The sequence below is a fragment of the Vespa crabro genome, chromosome 25 (genome assembly GCF_910589235.1).
Source record: "Vespa crabro chromosome 25, iyVesCrab1.2, whole genome shotgun sequence".
Taxonomy (NCBI): Eukaryota; Metazoa; Arthropoda; class Insecta; order Hymenoptera; family Vespidae; genus Vespa; species Vespa crabro.
Genome location: NC_060979.1, coordinates 2,704,987 through 2,719,986, shown reverse-complemented (window position 1 = coordinate 2,719,986; position 15,000 = coordinate 2,704,987). Strand labels below are relative to the sequence as shown.

Here is a 15,000-nt window from a genome sequence, read left to right as displayed (position 1 = left end):
CGTGGGGAGGGAAGGGAAGGGTTGAGAGGAAAGTTACGAGTGCGTGCAACGAAGGATATAATTTCTCTCTCTCTCTCTTTTTTTTTCTTTTTTTTTTTCCCCCCTTATTTTGTACGTTTCAGAGTGTATTGCAGCGAAGAAAGTGCATTTTATTGGAAATGATCGAACACTTATTTGCTCCGTTAAATTTAATTTAATGGTGTTTAATGTGTTTAACCGAGGACGGGGGAGAGAAAAAAATTTAATCCGCAATCTCTTAATCAGAATTAAAAATTAATCGACTCTTCGTGTGCGTGCGCGTGTGTACTTATATTTATGTATATTTATATATATATATATATATATATACATATATATATATATATAATTTATATATATTTTGTTTTGATAAGAAAGGTAAAAATTTTAATCGCACCTTTTACGATATAATTCAGTAGGATTAAACGAAATAAAAAAATTCAACATCGACTGCGATTTTTTTCTAGCTAGGCGAGGGTGGTGGGTGTTTGGGGGGGGGGGTCGGCGGGGCAAATTGAGGTGGAATAGGCAAAAAAGAAAAAGAATTGTTTAAAAAAAGATTGCGCTCTTCGAGCGTTAAAAATTAAATTGCGTCGTCGGAATGCTCTTTAAAATAATAATAATAAAAAAAAAAAAAAAAAAAAAAAAAAAGAAATAAAAAAAATCATTAATAATTAATTGCTCTTTCGAAGCGATTGAAAAAATTATTATTAAAAATTAATTATGCTTTCGGAGTGTTCTTTAAAAAAAAAAAAAAAAAAAAAAAAAAGAAAGAAAGAAAAATTATTAAAAATAATTGAACTTTCTCGAGTATATATATATATATATGTGTGTGTGTATGTGTATTAAAAATTAATCGAACTTTTTAAACTCTATTGAAATCAATCGTAATCTTTTGAAGTGTATTAAAAAGTAAAAAAAGAAATCATTAAATATTATTGCACTTTGTAAAGTGCATTGTAAAAAGTGGCATTAAAAATTAATTACACCTTTACGATGATGATTAAAAAGAGAAATAAATTATCGAAATGCAATAACAGTGCTTTTGGTTTATTAAAAAAAAAAAAAGAAAAAAAAAAAAGTAATCATTAAAATTGACTCGCAATTTTACGATGTCAAAAAATGAAAATTAATAAGAAATAAATAAATAAATAAATAAATTGTTAAAAATAATTGCATTGTTAGAGTGTATGAAAAAAATTTAATAATAATTAACAATTCAATATGAAATTTGATTAATAATTTAAATAATAACAGAAGAAGCATTTCGTTCGAGGCGTTAAAAAAATAATTGAGAGAAAGAAAGAAAGAAAGAAAAAAAGAAAAAAGAAAGAATAACAATAAAATAAAAATAAAAATAAAAAAAGGAATAACAATAAAATTTAATTCACAAATTTATAATATAATTAACATACATTGGTATTAATCGTATATATATACATATATATATATATATATATTTTTTTTTTTTATACATACACATAATCATATATGTATTAATAAATATTATTGACCATATAATATGTCCATATATAGATATACATATATAATACGTTCAGTATCGATAATATTTAACCTTGCAAAAAATTCACGAAGCTCATAAGATAAAAAGATAAGATTACACCGAATTATCGATTTGTGCCTTTTGTGAGGCATACTTACGAAAGAAAAAGAGAGAGGGGGGGGGCGGAAAAATATATAGGAAAAAAAAGAGCTAACAAAACAGAAAATTTTCATTCATATCTTATCGATTTGTTCCGCCATTTTGTGAATTTATGAGATAAAACAATCTCTCTAACCCTTTCTCTCTCTCCCCTCCTCTCTCTCTCTCTCTCTCTCTCTCTCTCTCTCTCTCTCTCACTCGTTTTTTCATTCTCGTCGATCATTTATTGTTAGTATATAACCAACTTCAGGATAGAACACAGATATTAACAAGAACGCTACTTATTATGGTTAGTCATTTTTATGTTTGATTTTATGTTTTTTTCCCTCTCTTCTTTTTTTTTTTTTCGACGAATTATTATTAAAAATTATTTTCTTTCTCCTCTCTCTCTCTCTCTCTCTCTCTCTTCTGTCTGTCTGTCTCTTTCTCTCTCTCTCTCTCTCTTTCTCTCTTTCTGGCTGTCTCTCTCTCTCTCTCTCTTTCATTTTCATTAACATCATTTTTCGTTCATTGATTTGTTAAATTTATTTCTATCACTGTCTTCGTTTCTTTCTATTCTCTTTTCTTTCTTTTTTTTTTCTTTTTTTTTTTTTTTTTTTTTTTTTTTTTAGTTTTGTATCTTTTTTTTTCCCCCCGACTATAACAATTTCTCACCGACGCCAATATTTTTCTTCTCTTGTTAAATCTTTTCAATCGATTAAAAATATTTCTCTCCTTCTTTCTTTCTTTCTTTTTTTTTTTTTTTTTTTTTTTTTTTTTCAATAAGAAAACAAATCGTTCGAATTAATTCATATTTCGATCGAACGAACGAACGAACGAACGAACAAATGTCAAAGGAAAAGAATTAAGAGATTGAAAAGAGAAATGAAAAAGAAATTTATCAATTTACCTCCTACTCCATTTAAGCAATAATAAAGAAAATAAGAAATTATTGTAATAATAATAATAATAATAATAATAATAATAATAATAATAATTCGTAGATATGATAAAACAATTAGGTGGCTTATTAATTCAGATTGTAAGGAAAAAAAAGAATTAAAAAAAAAAAAAAAAGAAAAAAGAAAAAAGAAAAAAGAAAAAGCCTAATCAAACATTAAATATTTATTATGATTAATCATTTAGTTTTTTTCTTTTTTTCTTTTTTTCTTTTTCTACTTTTTTACTTTTTATAATAATCTTTCGAACCTGTTAAAAATCTTTTTATCTCTCTCTCTCTCTCTCTCTCTCTCTCTCTTTCTCGTAATAATAACATACTCTATTTATCTCTATCCACTTATCTATCTATCCATCTGTCTCTCTCTCTCTCTCTCTCTCTCTCTTACTTACATTATTACATATGTATCGTTAAAATCTGTTAAAGTAGGATCTCTCAAAAGTAGTCACTTTCTTCGTATCGTAAGAAATCGTATCGCGTGAAATGATTTGTTGTTTTATACTTCAGCCGGAAAGAGAGAGAGAGAGAGAGAGAGAGAGAGAGAGAGAGGGAGAGAGAGAGAGATATCTAGTTAACCATCAAAACATCTCTTTCTTTGTCTATTTCTCTTTCCGTTTCGTTATGGCCGACTTAGTTCTGTTAATGGAATCTTTTAGTTTCGTTCAAATATCGAATGCACAACGTTTTAGATCTCTCCGTTAAATATTTGTCCTTCTATCTTGCTTTTGTCAATTCTTTCACTTTTTGTTTTTTTTATTTTTCTATTTTTTTTCTTTCCTTCTACTCCTTTTTTTTCTTTTTTTTTTTTTTTTTTTTTAAGGGATGTCTAAGGTAAAGAAATATCTCAATGTGGTTTTTTTTTTTTTTGTGACGTTATTTTGTTATGCATGAATTTTTATTGAACGATTAGAAAATTATTTTTTTGTTTTTTTTTTGTTTTTGTTTTTTTTGAAATTTGAAAGCTGTCGATTTTAATTATTTAATATATATATAATTAATTAGAAATATAATTGAAATATAATGAAATATAATTAATATATATATATATATATATATATATTAATTAGAAATCAATAATTAAATGGAAAATCGATTTGTTAATAATTAATAATTAATAATAAAAATGAATAATTCCCGATAATAAATACATCGTAATTTTTTTAATTTATTAATTATATCAAATAATATTAATAATAATTCTAAAATGATATAAATCGGATAATTTTTATATTCATGAATTAAATTAATATATAATTAAATTCCACGATTAACATTAATAATTAATAATTAATAATAATAATAATAATAATAATAATAATAATAATAATAATAATAAAAGTAAATAAAATATTATTAATTCGTCGCGTAATATCGTTTAAAATTATAATTAATCGATTATGATTATCTCACAAATATTAATTAATTGCGATTACATTAGGAATAATTAAATTTTAACGTTTGATTAAAAACTTATGTTATCATTGTTTCATTGCTAATTAATAATTGCTAATTAAATTGAATTGAATTAAATTAGAAGAAAAAAGAAAAAGATAAAAGAAAAAAGAAGAAGAGAAAAATAAAAATTACATAGTCGTTAACGGTATTCTTTTTTTCTTCTTCTTTTTCCTTCTTTTTTTTTTTTTTTTTTTTTTTTTTCTAAACAATACTAATGTTTAACGACAATAGGACGGAAATACGAGAGCGTGCCAGATTTCCAACATCATTCTAACGTCACATAAAACTATTACAAATGAACTTGGTAACACACACGCATACACATACACATACACATACACATACATAGACAGACATATGCATGGATGCATACGAATCAAATGCACGTCTCTTCGTTGCAATGTAGTCATTATGGTTGTTTTAAATTCCGGAACGTTCCCTTTTTCAACCATGTGAAACGTCACCATGCTGAGTTAATGGAATGCCAAGCAAACGTTAGCATTAGAAACAAATGCACTAATTTATCTCTCACGTTAAATTGGTTTCTTCTTTTATTTTTTATATATATATATATATATATATTTTTTTTCTTCCTTTTTTTTTTTATATATTATCCTTTTTTTTTCTTTCTCTTTATTTTAGTCGCATTTTTCTTTTCTTGTCTTTTTTCTTTTTTCTTTTTTCTTTTTTTTTTCTTTTTTTTTTATTCGCGCGTACAGCACTCCTTCCGCTTTGTAATCATTCAATTAACATAAATCATTCACTCGTTCACTTATTAAATTTCTTCCCTGATTATTTTTCTTCTTCTTATTTATTAATTTTTTTCTTTTTTTGCTCCTTTTCCTTATCTTTCTGTTTTTTTTTTTTTTTTGCAAATGTTGATTTCGTTCATCAAAAAAAAAAAAAGGAAAAAAAAAAAGAAATGATGACGATAGAAAAATTTTCTATTTATTATAATAATGATCGATTATATATTTTATTATTTATTTATTTTTTTTTTATATTAATAATAATAATAATAATAATAATAATAATAATAATAATAATAATAATAATAATATAGTGAATATAAAAAATAATTTGTCACGTAGATAATAATAGTAATAATAATAATCGTCATTGTTAATATTAATTTATTTATATTGTTAATATTAAATTAATTGAATTTAATATATATTTATAATAATAATAAATATCAATAATATAAATGTAATAATATTTATTAATATTATTATAATCTTTTCGTACTTTTTTTTTTTTTTTTTTTTCTTTTTTTAATAATCAATTAATTAAACGATTATAATAATATAATACTAAATGGTATTATATTTTTCTTTTCTTTTCTTTCTTTTAATTTTATTTCTTTTTTTTTTCTTCTTCTTTTTTATAAAAATACTACAAAATTGGATCACAGAAGATTGAATAGTTTTTAATAAAAAAACGTTAGAAAAAATATTAGAAATTTTTTTCTTCTTTTATATATATATATATATATATATATTTTTTTTTTTTTGAAGAAGAAGAAATTTGAAAAAAAAAAAAACATAATTCTAATGACAGAAGAAAAATATGTTGCAATAGCAAAGTACGACGATCGAGATAGCTACTGGCCGAAATTAGGTATAACAAACTATGGTGATTTATGGTGATTTTCTAACGGTGAAATCAAAGTTCTGGTCCTTTCTCTTTGTTTGCACGTGAACGTGCAGCATTAGACAGTGTGGGACATTAGATTGTTAGGCTTCTAAGATCTCTTCAATGCACAGTAATGACGACAAAAGATCTAACAATGAAAATAAAAAAGGAAAAAAAGAAAAACACAAACAAAACAATAACGTGCGTTAGATCATCGATCTTTATCGTTTTATTTTTTTTTTTTTTCCTTTTTATTTATTTATTAGAAATTTTCTTCTCTCTCTCTCTTTTTTTCTTGTTTTGATTCTAAATAATTCAATCGCAAAATTAATTTTCGATTTTTATTTATTTCTTTTTAACGCGTTTCATTGTTATTTATCATGCGAATAATTACTATTATATGATGTAATTAAAATAATATAATAATAATAATAATAATAGTAATGTTATTAATATTAGTAGTATACTATTAATATATTATAATTAATAGTTAAACAATTCAATTATAATTAATAACGTCGATAGTAATTAATAATACTAATATTTTTATGATATTATTTTTATTATTACTCAACATTGATTTTACTTTCTTCTTTTTTTTTTTTTTTTCTTTTTACTATTTGATCGGGAAAACGGGGTAAAAAACAAAAAAAAAAAAAACAAAAAAATCATACAAAAGAAATGGATCTAAATTACTATAATAATTGTCTGTATAATAATTAATGTTCTCCATTTATTATTAACTTGTAACAAATGTCTTTCTAATAAGAATAGATAAGAGACATTGACATATCGATTAAAAAAAATAAGATAACTCGCCTAACTCGATCGTGCCATCATAATCATTATCGATCATATGCGAATAACTTGATCTATTCGTTATGCAATTTATGTTTGTCCCTTATTTATTTTTTTATTTCTTTTTTTTTTTTTTTTTAATTTTCTAATCTACGTACACTTACTTTCTATTTAGAAAACAATAAAATGATTTCAACTGCATATATATATATATATATACACATTTTTTTTTTGGATCATAGATCGTGGATCATAGATCGTAGATCATTGAACTGTTCTACATAGTTGATTCAATAAATGTGTCCTCTTTTATTATTTATTTTCTAAATTCTCGTATCAACATTGACGTAATTTTCATTTAAAAATACGATGAATGATTTCAAGGTTATTTCTATATAATAATTGTCGATGATAGATCATCGATGATCAATCCAATTTACGTTAGTAAATTCGACAAATGTTTTTTTATTTTTTTTCTTTTTTTTTTTCTAAATTTTCTAATCAACAAACATTTAAATTCCATTTTAGAAAATAATGAATGGATATCAATGATATATAAAGTATATATTTTCTTTACAATTGTAGATCATCGATCTTTGATCCACGCATGTATTAGTATGAGTCATCTTCGTTTTTTTTTTTTTTTATTTTGAAATTTCTAATCAACAACTATTCACATTTTCCATTTAGTACATGATAAATGATTTCAACGATATATATATTTATTTATTTATTTATTTATTTATTTTATTATAGATTATAGATCATCGATCTAATCTAGATAGCGAATGGAATAACCGTGTTCTTTATTTTTTTTTTTCTAACTTTTCTAATCAACAATTACTTACACTTTCCATTTAGAAAACGATAAATGGATCGCGACGTTATATATCTATATATATTTTATTCTCAATCATTGATCATCGATCATTTATCTACATGTAATACATCCAATAAATGAATCATCTTTGTTTTTTTTTTCGCTTAATTTTCTAATCAACAATTATTCACACTTTCCATTTAGAAAACGATAAATTATTTCAACGATATATATATATATATATATATATATTTCTCGATCATAGATCGTTGATCTATGTTCTGTATAAAACGTTGAAGAAATGTGTATTCTTTTTTTTATTCTTTTTCTTTTTTTTTAAGTTTCTAATCAACAATTTTTCATTTAGAAAATGATTAATGATTTCAATTGCGATCAATAGATCATTGATCTCTGATCTATACAGTAGATTGAACTAATATAGTTCAATACTTCTTTAATTTTCTAAATTTTCTAATCAACAATTACACTTTACATTAATATAACTATTAATGATTTCAATTACATATATTTAACTATCATTGATCATAGATCCATGGATCATCGTTCTTTGATCTATACATTGAACAAACGTGTGCTTTATTTTTTTTTTCTTTTTTTCTTTTTCTCTAAATATTCTAATCAACAATGATACTTTTCATTAATAAAATGATTGACAATTTTAACGACATATGTTCTTAATAAATCATGAATCATCGATCACCGGATCTTATAAAACAGTAAATGGAAATTATTTTAATTCAGCGAATGTCCATTTGCAAACTGATCGATTTACTTTCTCTTTTCTTTACCGGAAAATATGATGTCGTAATTTCCGTTTAATATAACCTACGTACATCCGGTTAGAACGTAGAACGTCATTACTAAACATAATCGTCGATCATGCCAATAAAATGTTATTTCTTGCAAAATCAATATGTTACGTATATATATATATACATGTGTGTGTGTGTGTGTGTATCTTTGTTTAAGAGATCATTGATTAGAAATAAATAAAAAGGAAAAAAAAAAAAAAAAGAAAAGAGAAGAAGAAGAAGAAGAAGAAGAAGAAAAATTAAAGTCCATAGATCGTGGGCGATTTAACGTGGGTAGATCATTGCCCTGAATCTTCGTAAAAGGCTCGTCGACGATAATCCATAGAAATCTTTAAATCCTTTTACCATTATAAATTATTATTATTCCCATGTTATTTCTTTTTTCTCCTTAGGTTATTGATTGTTAGTATTGTTAGAAAAAAAAAAAAATATATATATATATATATAATTAAATTAAATTGGTAACGATCGAGATGATGAAATCTTTCGATCATTGAAAGACTTCTTTCTCTGACTTCGAAGAAACGGGGACACTACGTGAAATCCTGAGAAAATAATAAAATTGCTCTTTTGTATTATATTCTTTTATATTTTAAATAGAATATACGGATCTTACGAAAACATTCGCACGAAATCCAACGAGAATAATAAATTTATCGGGATTTGAATTAAATTGAAAAAAAAAAAAAAGAAAAAAAAAAGAACAAAAAAATTAATTTGTTAACGAGACGAAATCTTTTCGATCTCTGGTTTTTTTTCTTTTTCTTTCTTTCTTTTTTTTTTCTTTTCTTTTTTTTTTTTGTGTGAATCATTCAAGTAAACATTATTTAACGTGTGATTTTTTTTCTTTAATTAAACGAATTAACGTAATTACTATTAAATGTAAACAACGATAAATTATGAGAATTAAATTAAAAAAAAAAAACAAGAAAAAAGAAAAATTAAAAATCAAATAAAAAAATTAAGCGTAAATCGATAAATTAAAAATTCACTTACGAAAGTTCATTCAAATAAAATTTCGTAAGGAGAAGAGATAAAAATAAATAAATTATATAAATTTTATATAATAATTTTATAAAATATTTAATGTAATTATATAAATTTTATGTAATAATAAATGCAACGAACAAATTGCATTGTTAAATAAATAAATAAAAAAAAATGTTAAAATGAAAAAATAAATAGAAATAAAACAAAAAGAATAATAATAATAATAATAATAATAATAATAATAATAATAATAATAATAATAATAATCAATACGCATATTTTGCGTAATTTAATTATTGAACAAAAAAATGAAGTAACATTCAAATTGATTTATAGATCATCGTTCAAGTGTACGATTTGTTTGGAAAAATGCGATAAAAAAAAAAGAAAAAAGAAAAAAAAAAGAAAGAAAGAAAATTAAAAAATTACGAAGAGTTCGATAAAAACGAAAATAAATAAAAACAAAAAGAAATAATCATTATCGATCAATACATACATACATGCATACATAAATACATATGTGTGTGTTTGTGTGTGTACATACACATATGTATATATATATATTTATATATAGATTTGTAGAAATCAAAATGGTGGTCTCGCATCGTGAAAGTAATATATCATCGAACATACGTGCGATAATCGAACAATTGAATTTAAATCCGATCGAGGGAAGAAGATTGATAGATCGTACTAAGGAAGATAATGCGGTTAAATGTAAAAATTATCAAGGGATACAATCGAGTGTCCCTAAGATTACGATAGGTGTTTATGGTTGTAAAGAAAGGATCGATTATGAGTTACCTGGTCCAATAAGATCTAATTGTAAGATCGATGATCGATCTAGATCTAAATTGCCGGAGATTAGACAGAGAATCCCATTGGTTCCTCAACGGAGTCATTGCAAAAAGAAGGAGGTAATACTGACATTAATTTTGATGATTATTATCATCATTATTATCATTGTTGTCGCTATTGTTATTATTATTATTATTATTAATATTATTATTATTATTATTGTTATTGTTGTTATTGTTATGATAATGACGTCAATGAATTTCTTTTCTTATTATTTAACTTACAATCAGTCAAGTTAAATTTTTTTAAGTTACATTTTTTATTAACGAATTATCTCGTTAATAATTATTGAATAATAATTATTGAATAATAATCATTTTTTAAAGCTACATTAATGATAATAATGATTGCTTTTGATTGTAATGATTATGATTTTTTTTTAATTGGTTTTTCATTTTTGTTTCTTCCTTTCAAGGTACATCGTTTTATTAAGTTAACAATGATAATCAATATAAACGATTGAAATTAATAATTATTAAGTTATAGTAATAATAATAATAATTATTATTATTATTATTATTATTATTATTATTAAATTTATATATATTGATCATTACTTTTTTTATTTTTTTATTCTGATTATTAGTAATTTTTTTGAGTTTTGATTATTCGTATAAATCAATTCACTCAATAAATATAACTTAATTGCGATAAACAATATAATTATTAAATTTACTTAATAATGAGTAAGTTTTTAATTAATCATTAAGTTACAACATTATTAAAGTTACTTGATAATGATGGCATTTCTAATAATTATTAAGTTACATCATTAAGTTATATTATTATTAAATTTACTTGACTAATAATTGATTTTAATTATTATTAAGTTACATTATTATTAAAATTATTTGATTAATAATTTATTTCAATCATTATCAAGTTACATTAACATTAAATTTACTTAATAATAATCATTATTAATAATTATTAAATTGCATTATTATTTAAGTTACTTAATTAACGATTGAATTTCTAATAATTATTAAGTTAAATTATTATTAAAATTATTTGATTAATAATTGATTTCAATCATTATTGAGTTAAATTATCATTAAATTTACTTAATAATAATTGATATTAATAATTATTAAATTGCATTATTATTTAAATTAATTAATAATAGTTACTTAAGAATTTAATAATTTCTACGATAAATTCGTATAAAGAAGTCAATCAACTGTCATTGTATTTAATTATTATTACAGTTACAGATATTTTACAATCTATTAAATTAATGATTATTGATATCTTATAAAACATTTATCATGTTATTTATCAGTTTATCGTAGAGCTAAATATGACTACTGTCTAGATGATCTCTCTCTCTCTCTCTCTCTCTCTCTCTCTCTCTTTCTGTGTGTGTGTGTGTGTGTGTGTGTGTTTCTGTTTCACCATTTTATTTCTTATTTTTATTTTAGAACGTGTACCGTAGGCACAGCACCTGCAACCGGTTTCGAACGATCGCGGTTAAGTGACTTGACGGCAACCGTTATACCGTTATAAGCAACCCACACATATATACGTACATACATACATAAATAGACACATAGACACATAGATACATACGTAGATATGTATACGTATATATTAAAACGCGTACACGCTATGCAAACATAAGCAAAAACACGCGTACCCGCTTATATAGGAGCATACACATAAGTTCGATGATTTTAGAGGAGTTAAAATTGTTGCTTAAAAAATTATTATTATTGATAATTTTTCGTTTTCTTTCTTTTCTTTGTTCTTTTCTTTTTTTTCTTTTTTTTTTTCTTTCTTTTCTTTTTTTTTTCTTTTTCTTTTTTCTTTTTTCGACGACGACGTTTGCGTCGAAAAATTACTACCGCAATATTTTTCATCGTCGGGTAATTAATTACAATTTAGATCGATCGATCGATCAATTTTTTTCTCTTTCTTCCTTTTTTTTTTTCTTTTTTTTTTTTTTTTGTTTTATATCCTTCTCACGTAACATTCAAATTTTTTTTTTCTTTTTTTTTTGCTTTTTTGCTTTGTTTTATCGTAAATTTTTCAGGTAGAAATCGTTAATACGATTTTATATCGTTTGGATCTTTTAATTAATTAAAATTATTATTCGTAAACGGAAGTGTAATAGTTTCTTTATTTAATTGATATTATTTTTTGATTCACTTGTTTCTCTTTCTTTCTTTTTTTTTTTTTTATACTACTGCTTTAATTTTCATTATATTCTTTCGTTTTATTTATTTTATATACATATATATATATATATTTTTTTTTTTTCTATGTTTCAGGTCACCAAACCCGCGAAAGAAAATGTCGAGAGGACAGTTTCTACGGTGAAAGAGGATTTACGTAAGTATTAAATATTCATTAGAGTTTCTATTAATAATTTATATCAGAAACTGTATAATTTAATGGACGAAGATTTTTTTTTTTTTTCAATGATTTTTGTGTGTGTGTGTGTGTGTGTGTGGGTGTGCGTGGGAGAAACAAAATTTTTAAATATACTCTTATATAATGAAATTTCTTTTTTTCACGTATTTCCTTTTAATTATTTAAAATCCATTGTTTATTATTCAAAATCTATTTTTTTTTTTTTTTTTTTTTAATATTTCATTGTTCCATTAATAATTGCATAATTAACTTTTAATAACTTTTTTCTATTTTTTCATTTCTTTATTTTTTTTTTTTTTTTTTTTTTTTTTTTTAATCCATTTAATGACATTAATTAATATCATTAATATTGTATAATATTCAATGAATAAAGCTTTTCTCATGGATTCCATTTTAATCATTTAAAATACATTTGAAATATTTCATTGTTCCATTAATAATTAAATTATCGATTAATAATTTTTTTTCTTTCACTTTTCCTCAATTTTTAACAATCACAATTTTTTAATCGATATTTAATAGATATTAATTAAAGTTACCAAAAGAAAAGAAAAACAAAACAAGGACAAAGAGATTAATCAAATGTAATTAATTTAATCGTTTAAAAATTAATACTTACTTTGTAGATCGACGAGAAATATGAGGTTGTAGAAAAAAAAAAAACAATGCTAATGTATTTTCTTTTTTTCTTTTTTTTTTTTTTTTTACAGCTCAATTCGAGAGTGCCAGCTTGAATCATACGGCAGCCCTTCATAGAATTTCGGTAAGGCCGAAAAATCGTCGGCCACCAAGACGCGCTCCATCAACGATAAACAAGACTGCAACGTCAACGATAACGACCATAGTCGAGGATACGATGGACGATTTGGATCAACCAAAGTCACCTAAAAATATCATCTCGTCCAGTTCCCCAATAGAATCGAAAAAGAATGTAATACCATCGGTTACACGTAAACCTTCAGCGAGGACATCAAGAAATTCAGATGTGTTCGAAGGCCTAGAATCACCACAACTACAACCACAATCCCAACAACAGCAACAGCAACAGCAACAGCAACAACAACAGCAACAGCAACAACCACAGCAACAACCACAACTTAGACTACCTAAAAAACCTTCAAGCATTGCGTCCTTGTCACCTGACAGTCTGGACCCACCTAATGTATCAAGGACAACTAACATTGAATCCAGTGATGAACAAGTTGATATCAGATCAATCGCAAGGAGATCATCCAATCGTATATCAAAAGGATCAGATGTATTTGAAGAATTGGAATCTAAGTTACCACGTAGAAGATTGTCATCTAGTAGATCATCAAAGTCACCCGATAGCTTGGAAGCTAGTTCATTCTTATTCTCAAAGTCAACCGATGGATTTGAGAATTTAATAGAATATGAAGAAACTACGAAACCTTTAGTATCTAGAAGACTGCTCAATCCGATATCAAAATCAACTGATCGTATATCTAAATCTTCTGATAGTTTAGAGGCCATTGAAGCTTTGACCAGTGATGATTCAATAGAACGTAGAAGAAGTAGTTTTGAATTTCGAGGAAGGAGAACATCAAAATCAATATCAAAATCATCAGAAAGTTTTGAAATACTTGATCAGTGTCACAATGGTTCAGATATGATTCAAAAAGAATTACAAAAGAGAAGTAGCATATCTGATATGAATCTTTCAACGGGTAGAAGACTTTCCAAGGGTACATCAAAATCTACGGAAAGTTTTGAAAGGATTGATACCTGTGAATTTAAAAATGTTGAACATTATAAAAAGGAGAATGACGAAGAGGAGGAAGAACGTGAAGAGGAAGGAAAAATTCTTCGAAGAAGGACCAACAAAAGAATGTCATCAGAAAGTTCTGATAATCTTGACGTTGACGATAGATTAGAAAATAGAAGAGTCAGACGTATACCAAAAAGAGTACCAAGTACAAGTATCATTGATATCGTACCAACCGATAATAATAAAGATGAAAGAAGATCTATTAGAAAATCAAGATTACAGAAATCATCTGAGAGTTCAGAATTAGGTAGTACAGATACATTGGATTCTGAAAGAAGGAATAAATCATCAGAGAGTACTGAAACATTGGATAGTTTGGAAAAAGATGTAGAACAGGATAGAAAAGAAATGGAAATAACTGATAACGTTTTGGATAGACGTGATAAGAATGTAAGTTAATATGATGTAAAATCATTTCTTTTTTTTTTGTCATTTCTTTTCAATTTCATTGTAAGAAAATATATGTGTTTGTTATTTTTCAATTTGTTTTTTTTTTTCTTCTTTTCTTTTTTCGTAGGATTCTTGGTCCAGCCGAAGTATGACGACGGATTCTGATCAGACATCTATGGCAGACGGTACAGAGGATTCAAAATCATTGATATCACCAGATAAATTCTATTGGCGTCAATCGTCAGATACCAAGGAGAATATAGATATACATCAATTATTGGCGATTACTATAGTTACACGTATGGCTGACAATGGTAATAATCAACGTAGTCCAGTTATTTATCCAAAGAAGAAACAACAGATTACAACTTCACCTCCGACTTCGCCGGTCGCCAAACAAGAGGATAACAAAATGATTTTTGATAATCTTTTAACGAGCAA

General features: G+C 24.6%; 1 protein-coding gene across 8 annotated transcripts in view; it reads left to right on the top strand.

The window, feature by feature from the left end:
* Nucleotides 1-15,000, top strand: part of LOC124432516 (heat shock protein DDB_G0288861-like) — a 73,356-nt gene that overhangs the window by 58,208 nt on the left and 148 nt on the right. For all 8 annotated transcript variants that reach the window (XM_046981540.1, XM_046981539.1, XM_046981534.1 and 5 more), the window contains 3 exons: nt 12,278-12,338; nt 13,091-14,559; nt 14,687-15,000. The exon at nt 14,687-15,000 is cut by the window's right edge and continues 148 nt beyond it. In XM_046981540.1, coding sequence (XP_046837496.1) covers nt 12,278-12,338; nt 13,091-14,559; nt 14,687-15,000 — 1,844 coding nt within the window. The remainder of the gene's footprint in view (nt 1-12,277; nt 12,339-13,090; nt 14,560-14,686) is intronic.